Consider the following 12,405-nt stretch of genomic DNA (forward strand, 5'->3'; position numbering starts at 1 on the left):
TTGGTTTAATAGGAGTGCCTTTTGGAGACAGAATTTTGTCATCACTTGAAGTCAAGCTATTAGTGTAGAACATGGCTGTTACAGTAGCACTGTTAGTTCTTACTACTACTTTCATTTGTAGTAGGAGAAGCATTATTAGTTCGCTGTAATACACAAGCAGAAGTTATTTTTGGAGGTGTATTTTTAAGGGAGTTACGATGTTCAAAAAGAGGAACTATGTTGTTATTTTGTTGAAGAACAGGGCGAGCATTGATTTGAATGAGAGAAATATTTTTAGAAAGTGAACTGGTCTTGAAATTATATTGAGAGTAGTTGTTAGTTGTAGTTGAATCTAAGAAAATCTGTGCATAATTTGCATTGCTGCACCAGTTGTATTCCGCAAAGATTTTGGTTCAGGTATATTAGTGCAGTAGAACTATATACCAATCAGGTATACTGATATATCATTTAGGTATCACGTTTTATTTGAGTACCTTTTTTGCTGCAGCAACTAGATGTAAGTACTGACATGAGTTGCAAAGCGTGCGCATTTTGGGTATGACGTTGTATTTGGTGCACCATTTGTATTTCTGCGCATATTTTGTTTTAGCCATATTAGTGCAATACCACTATATACCAGTGAGGTATACAAATATACCATTTGGATATCACCTTATATTTATGTACCTGATGATGTACTGCATGTAAATGGCTTCCAATTTGTTATACTTCAATACAGACATGAGCTGCAAAGCGTGCCCATTTTGTTAACGATGTATGTACAAATATTGCATTTGCGGCACCACTTCTATTTCTGCACATATTTTGATACGAATAAGATATACAGATATACCAATAAGGTATACAGATATACCACTTAGGTATCACATTTATTGTAACGACCCGGCCGGTCGTTTTTGGAATTTACGCCCCAATCCTCTATTAACTAGATTTAAATGCATCCCACTTTTGTATACTAAAATAGAAAATAAACAGGTTCTTCTTGAAAACACAAGTAGCCATATAAATTTGTTTCCAAAAAGTAATTTCGCAAAGAATCATCATACCAAATATATGTCTAGTGCAAGAAATGCATTTTATTTCTTTGCAATTCAAATGTTATGATTCTACGATATATGAGTTCTATGAAAATACTGAAGCATTATATCAATCTCTCTTTGGAATATTTCGGCATGTTCTCCAGTAATGTCCTTTTCTCCCGCATAGTGCACATGTAACTGTATTTCCTTCCCAGCCTCCTATGCCTTTCTTCTTTTTAGGTCTTCCTGGTTTGATTTTTCCTTTTGGTGGCAGTACCACCTGCGAAGAGACATGTTCTGGAATTTGCCACGTTGTTTCATCAGGCAAAGGATTTACTGGTATCTCATATGTTTTCAACAAGTACTCTATGCTATAGTAATCCGAGCAATACTTGTATAAATCCATATGGAATTTTTGTATAACTGCCATTGCATGTGGACATGGAATATCGTCTAGCTGAAACCTCCCACAAGTGCAGTCTTTTTTGTGTAGGCGCACCACATTTCTTGTTTGGCCATCAATTACTAAATGTAAGAATTCAGTTGATGGCAACACCTAGTATAATTTTAATTAAGAAAAGTCATTAGCTATACGAAGTAATAGTATTTTTCAAATAATAATATTCAGTTGTTTAGTGAAATCACTAAGGTAAAAAAGTAAAACTACAGTACATGCAGTATTTTTATGATTTTGAAAATACATACCGTCATCGTCTGTGATAAGATAGTATTATCTGATAATATTTTTTCATACTTTGCACCAATCTTCATAAATGATTCCACTGCATCCTTCCGATTGGTGTAATTCTATTTTTGAATCAATGTAGTCATAAATTCAAGCAAATTCACAACTGGGAGGTCTCTTGCGTGCTTATTTGCTGCATTTACTGATTCCGCAATATTCGATGTCATGGTCATGGTTCTATTTGCCTTGGAATGCGCCCGGGACCATTTATCATATCCAATATCCATCAGGTATGTTTTCACTCTACTATCAATAGCTTCTAACACTGCCATATGCCTGTTGAATTCTTCAATAGTGTATGCTCTTGCTAACGCAAAGTATACTTCTTTGATTTGTTTTTGGCTCTTCCTGAAGTTTGTCTTTATGTTGTTCCACAAATGGAACATACATGCACAATGAGGGACTTCTGGATAGACAATTGAAGTTGCTCTCCATATACCATCATGCATGTCTGATACAATGCACATTCTCTCTCTTTGTCCATAGGTTTCTCTGAACTGCACGAAGAACCACTCCCACGATGCATCATTTTCCGAATCAACAATTGCATATGCGAGGGGTAGAATTTGTCCTGTAAACCCAAAGAACAAAATATCAATTACAACACACTATATTAATTTAGCATTTCATATAGTAGTATAGTCATAGGTAGGTGCAGGTGTGTAGCAAAATAACTATATACTCTGTTGGTATACTTGTATACCATACTGGTATCATATAATTTTTGAAAATCTTTTTTGTTTCTTTAACTGAATGTAATTGGATTGTACACACAATATTAATTTAGTATTTCATATAGTAGTATAGTCATAGGTACGTGCAGGTATGTAGCAAAATAATTATATACTCTGTTGGTATACTTGTATACCATACTGGTATCATATAATATTTGAAAATCTTTTGTTTCTTTAACTGAATGTAACTGGATTGTATTCTTACCCTCTGCGTCTTGCGTGGAAGCCGTGAGTATGGTCCCTCTATATGTTGACTTTAAAAAACTTCCATCAACTACAACTGTTGGCCTACAATAGACCCATCCTCTAATCGATGCATATATAGCTATGAATGCATACAAGAAGCTCCCATCTCCTTCAGTGTGTAGTCGTGTCACTGATCCTGGGTTAGCGTACTTTAACATATAAAGATATGTTGGCATTTTCTTGTATGACTCGCTTGGTTTTCCTCTCAACAATTGCATTGCTTTTTCTTTTGATCTCCACGCTTGCATGTAGCTTAAGTCCATACCATATGCTTTTTGGATGTCTATCTGGATATCTGTTGGTGTATATATGCTTTTCGGGTCAACAAGTTTATCTTGTACCACAGCTGCAACAAAAGCTGAGACAGCTTGCTTTTGTGAACAAAATCTCTTATCAGTTAAATAACTGTGGACAGAATTGAAATCCGTCACTTTGAAAAGATTTGATGCTCGCAGGCTTGATGCCTTAAGTCTCCAAGTGCATCTTTCATCCACGCATTCAAGGATATACCTGTTTATAATACAAATACAGTTATGTATCATGTTTTGTCGATAAAACACACACAAAAATCCGTACAATTATATAGTCACATAGTATACTCTGTTGGTATACTTATATACTGTATCAGTATCATATTTTGCTGATAAAAAACATAGACAAAGCAGCACAATTCCATACTCACATAGTATACTGATTTAGCATACATATATACTATATTGGTATTATGTTTTACTGATAATAACAAAGACAAACCAATACAGTTATATACTTGCATAGTATACTGATATAGCATACTTATATACTATACCAGTATCACCGATAAAAAACACAGACAAACCAATCCATACTCGCATAGTATACTGCCTTAGCATACTTATATACTATATAGGTATCACATAGTTTTTTAACTTGAAAACATGCTGACGAACCTTCTTGGGCATGATTTATGAATCCAATATTGACATTTTTCTCTAACGGCATACTGTTTCATAACGAGAGCCAGCAGGTTCTTGTCTTTGTAAATTTGTCCTTTTTCAACATTTTGATGAAATTGATCAGTTATGATGTTTGCATCATCAAGTTGTAAAATGGCGTCATCTCCTTCTTGCACATCAAACGTACTAATCATATCAGTGCTTTCAAATTGTGCAATTTCTGATGAAATTGGAGCAACATCGAAACTGGAGGTGCTTGCAGCTATAGTGTTTTTAGCAAACGACACACACAGGGGAAGTGTTGTCATCCCTGCACTTGATTTTTTCAATTCCATGTAAACACTAACACTCATATCGCTGCAAATTGTAATTGGTGGATATCCTTGAGCAATAGCATACTGAATAACTATTGTGTTACTGTCCTTTTGCAGTTGCTTTGCAATTTCTCTGAGAAGTTGTTCAAATTTCCAATAGGTCTTTATTAGAATTACATCAACATGAAAATTTATGAAATTATTGTTATCATCCCATTCTCCACTATGCTGCAGCAGAATTGGTATATTTTCCATGATTCTGAAGTTATAATCACTTTTATGTCCACAATTGAATCTCAACAATGCAAATTTCAACAGTGTTGATGTCAAATATTGAATTTCAACAATAGATTTTTCGAAATCAAACTTCTAGATCTCCAGATCTCCAAACCGAGATTAGAATTTTCAGCTAAAAATTCAGAAGTTTGAGCGCTAAACTTCTGTAATACTTATAATTTTTGAGATTCTGCTCTGCCAGCTAAATCAAAATCCGAAAACAACAGGGAAATCAAAATCTCAAAACAACAGCGAAATAAAAATCCGAAAACAAGATGCGTATCAGCATCTTCAATCTGTTTTTTCACACTTAGCGATCTTCAAATTAGGGAATATCTGTGGAAATCTCAATTTTGTGCGCTTATTTTCTGAAATTTTGAACAGCTTTTGGATTTTTATAGTTAGGGCATTAAGCGTGGGTAGTTATTTTGATATTCCCGTTTATTTATTAAATGGGTAGGAGATAGAAATTATTTAATGGGTAGAATTCTTTTATGGGTAGGGTAGGATAAATAGTTTCACTTTTATAGGTAATCCTGTCTTTTTCCCATGATTATTCAGTTGATACCTCAGTTGGATTCGCTGGTAGAATCTAGTGTTTCGAAATCTCGAGACATATATATACACACACAAAAGATAAATACATATTTTGGGAATTGCACTTTCAGAACCCACAACGTCTAAATTCTAAAAGATTGTTGCACCTGAGTTTAATATATTCAATCAATATACAGCTTCTTTGAATAAAGATAGGAATCTCCAGATCTCTCGCAATACCCACCATTACTGAGTCATTAGTTGGGCCAATAACGACTTCCTAAACTTTGCAGTTTGCTTGATTTTTTCATCACTTCATTTCATACTGCAACTGATTTGGAATAAGCAATTTGAACAACCTCAAAGTAACATAATAAATGGACATGCAGCTCAGATCCAACAAGTGATGGAAGTCCATAAAATGCTTCTTTATAAAAATGCCAAGTTGGAATACATACTTTGAAAACTTTAAGCACATCAATCTTTTCAATGGGCATTTTAAACCCCAGATAGAAGGTTCCCCAAAATTTAACTTGATCTATCTAACACTAGAACTATCAAAATCAGGCGACCACTAATAGCCTCTCAACTCTCAAGTGACTGTCTCAAAGGCCTCAAGCAGAAACTGCTGCCTTCTTCCTTGGAGCTGCTTCAGTACCTGGATGGAAAAGAGTTTAAAGTTTATTATTATTGCACAGAAGTCAAGACAGATACTCTTGATCATCAATTGGCAATGCCTAAACCAACAACTTAGCCGAGCTAACAAAGGGAAGATCATTCTGAATTCTAGATACACATCTTTCAAGTTCAATCAACCCAGAAAACCATCTAGCATTCTGGTTGTGTGAAGGCGTGATTTTGAGAAATTTTTTACCTTGAAAATTATGTTCTAGATCATCTTCCAGCATTCAATTGGATACTAAACCAAGTGACAGATTATACGCACTCATACCAGGTGCAACACAAAGTATTACTCCCACATTTATTGAGTTGGATAAGTACAAAAGCTCTAGTAGATATATCTTTTTTATGACCTAGAAATCCATATGGAGCAACCCTAAGGGCCAAACAAAGTATTCAAATCTCAGGGGATAATTGATTAAGGGTTGAAAACAATATCTAAAATATTTAAGCATGATGTACATTTGCAACGTAAAACAACTTTTGCTAAGTGAAGGTTTAATAATCTTCCCGCTTTTAATAGAGGAAAACATTCTTAAGAATACAAAGTAACTAATCACTGGAATAATCACTTGAAAATGATTTCATAAATGTTGTAAAGAAGAATTCCACGATACAAAAGACACACCTAATTCTATATGTAAATGTAAATTAGACCTGTAAAATGCAGAAACAAAAGAACTTCCCAGCATAAAGGGTGTACCTTCTCTAAAATTGGTTTTGAACCTGCGAGGGACGTTTCGAAGATACCTCATGCGGCCAGTTCCAGTTGTCTTTCTGCGAATTGCCTTCACACTCCAGTTGTCTGGAAATCCATTCACACAAAACAAGTTCAAATCATATCAGATGATTGATATATTGGTAATTAATATTGAAAAGCGAAAAAAAGAAGGGAAAAAGCATTACATGTCCTTTTACGGGCAGCAGGGTAAGCACAAGCAGAGCAACGGCTCTTCTGAAGATGGAAGCTCCGTCGCCCACACCTCACACATAGTGTGTGGGTCTTGTTCCTCCTCTTACCAAAACTCCCTGTTCCCTTCCCCTATAGTACAATAATCCACATTCACTTACACATCACCTTTTGTAGACTTACAAAAACATATGCCTATTTATGTAAAATTTGAACCATTTTTTGATTTGTTCATGTCATCGTTTCATTTTCTCGTATCGTTCCAATTTTATAAGATGTCAACATATACGTTCACAGGAAAAAATATGAAAGAAACAATAGGATAGAGGTAAACAGAGTTAAGGAGTTTAGCTTTACTTACCATTGCACTGTAGTTGGAGAGACCCTAGCGACCTCCTCCTGAGCTCTTTCGACTGAGACCTGCGGCGATCTAGGTAGTGCTTCTAGTTGGTAGTTAACAAGGAAGAAAGATTTTAGGGTTGTGCAATGATGATGGGCTTGAATACGGCTGAAAGTAATTGGGCCAAATTAGCATTTTGGGTGGGCGAAGTGCACAAATAGCCACTTGAAGGACCGTCTATCATATAGCAAAGGTTGATACCTTATTTATTTTAAATAAATACCCTTTTAAAAAAATTATATTTCATAGCTACTTTTTGATTTTTATAGCCAAACATCTATTTATGGTCACCTCGTACCCTTAAGCCATAAAATAAGCTTCGTATATTTTTCTCTCTCCCCTCAAATTTCTCGTATCCCCTCAAATCTTCAGCCGAGGATCCCCTAAAAAAGCTGCCCACCCCCAATCTCTCACCAACCAGCAGCCACATCTCGTTCTCATTCTCTTCAATGGAGGATAGATCTCCTCCTTGAGAGAGCAGCAGTCGTCATTCCCATTCCCCTTCTCCAAGAACGCCCAGCACTCCACCCCTCACAAACCTGATCATCCGCCCACCTTCCTAAGAGAGGATCATCATCCTTGAATTCGAAAAAGAAAGATGATAACAGCCCATTCCATTAACAACCTCCAGTCGCCACCCCAAGAAAAAGGAACGAACAGCAGCTATAAAAAAATAGGAACGAAAGAAAACAGAGCATCGACATAAGTGAAAATACAAAGATGGAGAAACAGAGTCGAAGTCGTCGTTGATATTGATGCTGCTCAACCTCATCGCCTCCGTCGAGACTGTGGACTACTGATGGTGGCTCCAGCGGCTTCAATTGTAAAGAATAGGTTTTTTGAAGCGCACGTGAGGGTATTACAGTAACAGGAACAGTGGCGTTTCGAGTCAGAATCGCGGCCCTCTCGACGAGACAACATTAGGGTTGTTCTTGAACGAAGACGACGGAGTTTGGGGCTGAGCAACTTGAATTTTCTGTTAATATATTCCAATGTATCTCGCTGTATTTTCGTCTATTTCATTATATTCACTGTCTTCTTTTTTCCATTGTATTTCAATGTATCTCGCTGTATTCCATGTATTTCATTGTATTCACTATCGTTGTATTCCATGGATGTATTCATATATTTTTTAATTAATATAATTTATGTATTCAGATGTATATAGGTATTTAAATTGCTCTGTTTTTGTTGTATTTATCGGCTGGGAAAAATATTCAGCATATTTTCTCTGAAAATTGCTATGTTTTTGGGGTGTTTTTCGGTTGAGAATCTTTTTGTCACGACCCAAAATTCACTAAGGGTCGTGGTGGCGCCGGACACCTCTGTCAGGCCAGCCAACTAGATTATCAATTAATTCCTCTTTTAATACTTTTGAAAATCTAAGGTTTTTCCTTCCATTTTCATAAATAAAAGTTCACTACTTGAATTCAAATTTAATAATAACAATTAGTACAAATTCGTTGAAATCCATCCCAGAAACCCGGTGTCACAAGTACATGAGCAACTATCGATAAGGAAAGTAAAATACAACATCTGTCCGAAATACAGTGGACAGGGAATAAACAATAAAATGCTGAAAGGAACTACACTGGCTGCGGGTCGTCTCGAACAATGCAGCTCACCTAGTCCCAGAGTTGTCCGTGCTGCTACGCCCAATAGGCTGCTAGAGGTATATATACATGTTCAACAAAAATGCACAGAAGTGTAGTATGAGTACGTAATCAACGTGTACTCAGTGAGTATCCCGCCTAATCCCGAAGGGGTAGAGACGAGATGGCCAACTCCGACACTCACTAGAGGTCAATTAACAATATTCTATAAGTGCGAGGAAAATCATGGATTTGTATAGAAGTTCTGATTGTGAAGCCAGAAAAACAGGTAAACACCTTCAACAATAAATCCAGGGCTTCTAAAGTTTGTTCTTTATTATCTTATCAGTTTATATCAAGCCACGTAGGGCCAATTCCACATTTACAATTTTCAAGTAACAGATAAACACGCGCAAATCATGCCGAGGTCGACGGCCCGCTCCAACAGAAATGTAAATTGTGCACTGCCGAGGGTCGAGCAGCACGAACCATAGATGCATCTATTCTCACCGAGGCGTTCGGCCCGTTCCATAAATAAACACATATCCTGCTTGCGGATCATCCATGCGACGCAGGCACACATAAAATACATGCTCAATCAGTCAAATAAGAACTTATCGGGGAATATTTATTCAAATAAAACCAATTCTCCTTTAACAATTCAAGAAATGAAGTTTAATCCTTTTAAAAATTTACTTACTAATTCGATGTGAGTTAAACAATTCGAGCTACCAATGGGTTCACAATTAATCCACGTGCAACATGCTTTTGGATTCTCACTACCCGGACAATAGCATAATAGTAGCTACGCACGGACTCTCGTCACTTCGTGTGTACGTAGCCCCCACAAATAGGATCACATAATCAATTACTTCACCTATGGGGTAAATTTCCCCTCACAAGATTAGAAAGGAGACTCACCTCGCTCCGAAGACTCAAAACCGGCATTCTACATTCTTCCGAGGACTCCAATTGATGCACCACGCTCCAAGACTAGCCAATGGTTACGCAAATCCATTAATATATGCTCAAATATTCATTACAACTAATTTATAGCAATTCCTAACCCCGATTGGACAGTTGACCAAAACTCCCTCGGGCCCACGTGCCCGGAATCCAAAACTTTTCGAAGATAAAGTTTACCCATAACCTTAGGAACTCGAATATATAATTTTCTCTTAATTCCATACTCAAAATCGTAATCAAAATCCAAGATTTCTAATTTCCTAGGTTTTCAACCAAAACCCCAAATTTACACTAATCTTCATACTTAAATCCATACATAATTGATATATTTAACGCAAAAGTGATGGGGATAACTTACCTTGACATTGACGACGAAAATCCCCTCCTTGAAGCTCTCCAAAATCGCCCCAAGCCATGAGAAATATGAGAGAAATGGTCAATCCCCGACTTTAAATTAACCTTCTACCTCCAGGGATTTTCGCTTCTGCGGAATTAGTCCCGCTTCCGCGGTCCCGCTTTTGCGGAAAATATTCTGCTTCTGCGGTCCCTGGGCTCAAGCCCATTTTCGCTCATGCGATAAGCTAACCGCTTCTGCGGTTCTGCATCAGCGGATCAAGGGCCGCTTCTGCGGTCCTGGCTGCCCTCGCCCTCGTCCGCTTCTGCGACTTCTTCTTCGCTTCTGCGGGGCCGCTTCTGCGGTCCTATTTCCGCAGAAGCGGAAATACCAGATACCAGCTGCCTCAGCACTTCTTCAAACTCCGGATTCGATCCGTTAGCCACCCGGAATCAACCCGAGGCCCCCGGGACCCCAACCAATCATACCAACCAGTCCCAAAACACATTACGAACTTGCTCGAGGCCTCAAATCATAACAAACAACGCTAAAACCATGAATTACACCCCGATTCAAGCTTTATGAACTTTGAACTTTCCAACTTCTATTTCCGATGTTTAAACCTATCAAATCACGTCCGATTGACTTTAAATTTTGCACACAAGTCACATTTGACATTGCGGACCTACTCCAACTTTCGGAATCGGATTCCGACCCCGATATCAAAAAGTCAACCTCCGGTCAAACTTCTCAAAAACCTTCAAATTCTAACTTTAGCCAAATGACTCCAAAATGACCTACGGACCTCCGAATTCACTTCCGATCGCGCTCCCGACTCCAGAATTACCATACGGAGCTATTCACAGACTCAGAATCCCAAACGGACATCGATAACACTGAAATGCACTTCAAGCCAAACTTATGAAATTTTTTCCAAAATGCTAACTTCCACAATAGGCGCCAAAACGCTCCCGGGTCATCCAAAACCCGAATCGGGCATACGCCCAAGTCCGAAATCATCATACGAACCTGCTGGAACCTTCAGATCCCGATTCTGAGGTCGTTTACTCAAAAATCCAATCCTAGTTCATTCTTTCAACTTTAAGCTTCTCAAATGAGAATTTTCATTTAAATTTAACTCCGATCTGCCTGAATTTAAATTCCGACCATGCGAACAAGTCACAATACCTGAAATGAAGCTGCTCATGGCCTCAGACTGCTGAACGACGCGCTAGGGCTCAAAACGACCGGTCGGGTCGTTACTCTTTTTTATAACTGGAAATATAAATTTTTGTGTTAAACTTATGTTTGTTGAGTTATATTAGGAGTCTATTATGTTAATTGATTCACTTTTCGTTTAAAAACAACTGAATACACCATGAACTTGCGCTATTTACGTTACTGTATTCACAAATACATATCGTGAATATAGTCGAATACAATAATTTGTCTAGTTGTAATCCCTTGTTTCACGCCGTGAATACAGTCGAATACAAAAATCTATCTAGTTGTAATCCCATGTTTCACGCCTAGAAATGCTACTGTATTCATGAATACAGTAGCTTAAATACATCGAATACACTCTAAAAAATCTGAAAATATAACTATAGGAAGTAATATAGTAAATGGTAGATACAACTAGCTAATAAACACTAAAACATAGTGGTTTCTGAAAGTTTCTCTATACAATTTAGTCGAGATTTACAAATATTTAAATTTTAGCCACATTAGAATCAAACTTCAGCCCTTTAATGAAGTTTTAAACGTTGGAAATTGAATGGCAGTTCGAACTGGCGGATTCAGAACTTTGAGCCTATGGGCTAATGTTTAAAAACGCCCACCCAAATTTCTGAAGTTGAGAACTAGGCAAGCCTAATTTTTAATCTCAAGTTTGAAGTTTGTCCCCGTCAGGCTAAGAAGTTTTGTATGATTGAAATTCAATTTTAAAAAAATAACCACTGCAAATCAGTATGTAAAATCGAATTCCATGTGTTTTTGCAAGAAACTGAGGCAGTACATTGGCACTGCATCGAGCTTCACCAGCGATAAGTTCAAATACAAATCACAAACATTCGGTATTTACATAATGATTTATAATGTTATTGTTTTAAAATGAGTTTCATATTGTATAGGGTAAAATCGGTTCATATTAAATACTCACATAATAGAACGGCACGTGTAACCGGAGACAGACGGAAGTGAGAAAGGTGAAAACCAAGATCGGAGGCAACAGTTTCAGTTGACACCGGGAAGCTCCCGAAGGGAGTATTGTTAATAAAGACAAATGAATGTCTGCCACCTAATAGCATTCAATAAAGAATATTCTACAATATTAAATACACAGCCCATTATAAAGAATTATGGCATTCATATCGTGCCGTTACACATTCTTCAATGGCCCCATAATTGTCATTTAAGAGGGACTTGATCCTAGGACCTTGTTCCCTAGGTGCAGCTATAAATAGTAATTTCAACAGTCATTGTAGGAGGCAAGAATTTTCTGACAAACTTGTGCTATATACTATTCAAAAGCTCAATAACATTTCATTTCTTGTTTATTAAGGTTCATATTGCTGCCTTCGGAAGATCTACTCCCTGAACAAGGCTATCTACTATTTTATCTCGATTTTAATGCTATTTCTTGCATTTTATTTAATTTATTTATCATTTTGGGATCAAATCGATTCGCTTGTCTATAAACCACGTTATAAATTTA

General features: G+C 37.1%; 2 protein-coding genes across 2 annotated transcripts; both read right to left on the minus strand.

Moving 5' to 3' along the window:
- Positions 1 to 1,146: 1,146 nt before the first annotated feature.
- Positions 1,147 to 4,248, minus strand: LOC109240126. Its single transcript, XM_019406751.1, has 5 exons — positions 3,728 to 4,248; positions 2,704 to 3,254; positions 1,908 to 2,335; positions 1,725 to 1,826; positions 1,147 to 1,575 (listed from the first exon to the last, which is right to left on the minus strand). Exons 1-5 carry the CDS (start codon positions 4,246 to 4,248, stop codon positions 1,147 to 1,149), a joined length of 2,031 nt encoding a protein of 676 aa, XP_019262296.1.
- A 962-nt stretch (positions 4,249 to 5,210) lies between these two features.
- LOC109240133 (60S ribosomal protein L37-3) lies at positions 5,211 to 6,868 on the minus strand. The gene is made up of 4 exons (XM_019406757.1): positions 6,759 to 6,868; positions 6,394 to 6,529; positions 6,191 to 6,292; positions 5,211 to 5,464 (listed from the first exon to the last, which is right to left on the minus strand). The coding sequence occupies exons 1-4, from the start codon at positions 6,759 to 6,761 to the stop codon at positions 5,421 to 5,423; spliced, it is 285 nt and encodes a 94-aa protein (XP_019262302.1). The 5' UTR covers positions 6,762 to 6,868; the 3' UTR covers positions 5,211 to 5,420.
- Positions 6,869 to 12,405: the final 5,537 nt, after the last annotated feature.

Source organism: Nicotiana attenuata, unplaced genomic scaffold, assembly GCF_001879085.1.
Source record: "Nicotiana attenuata strain UT unplaced genomic scaffold, NIATTr2, whole genome shotgun sequence".
Lineage (NCBI taxonomy): Eukaryota > Viridiplantae > Streptophyta > Magnoliopsida > Solanales > Solanaceae > Nicotiana > Nicotiana attenuata.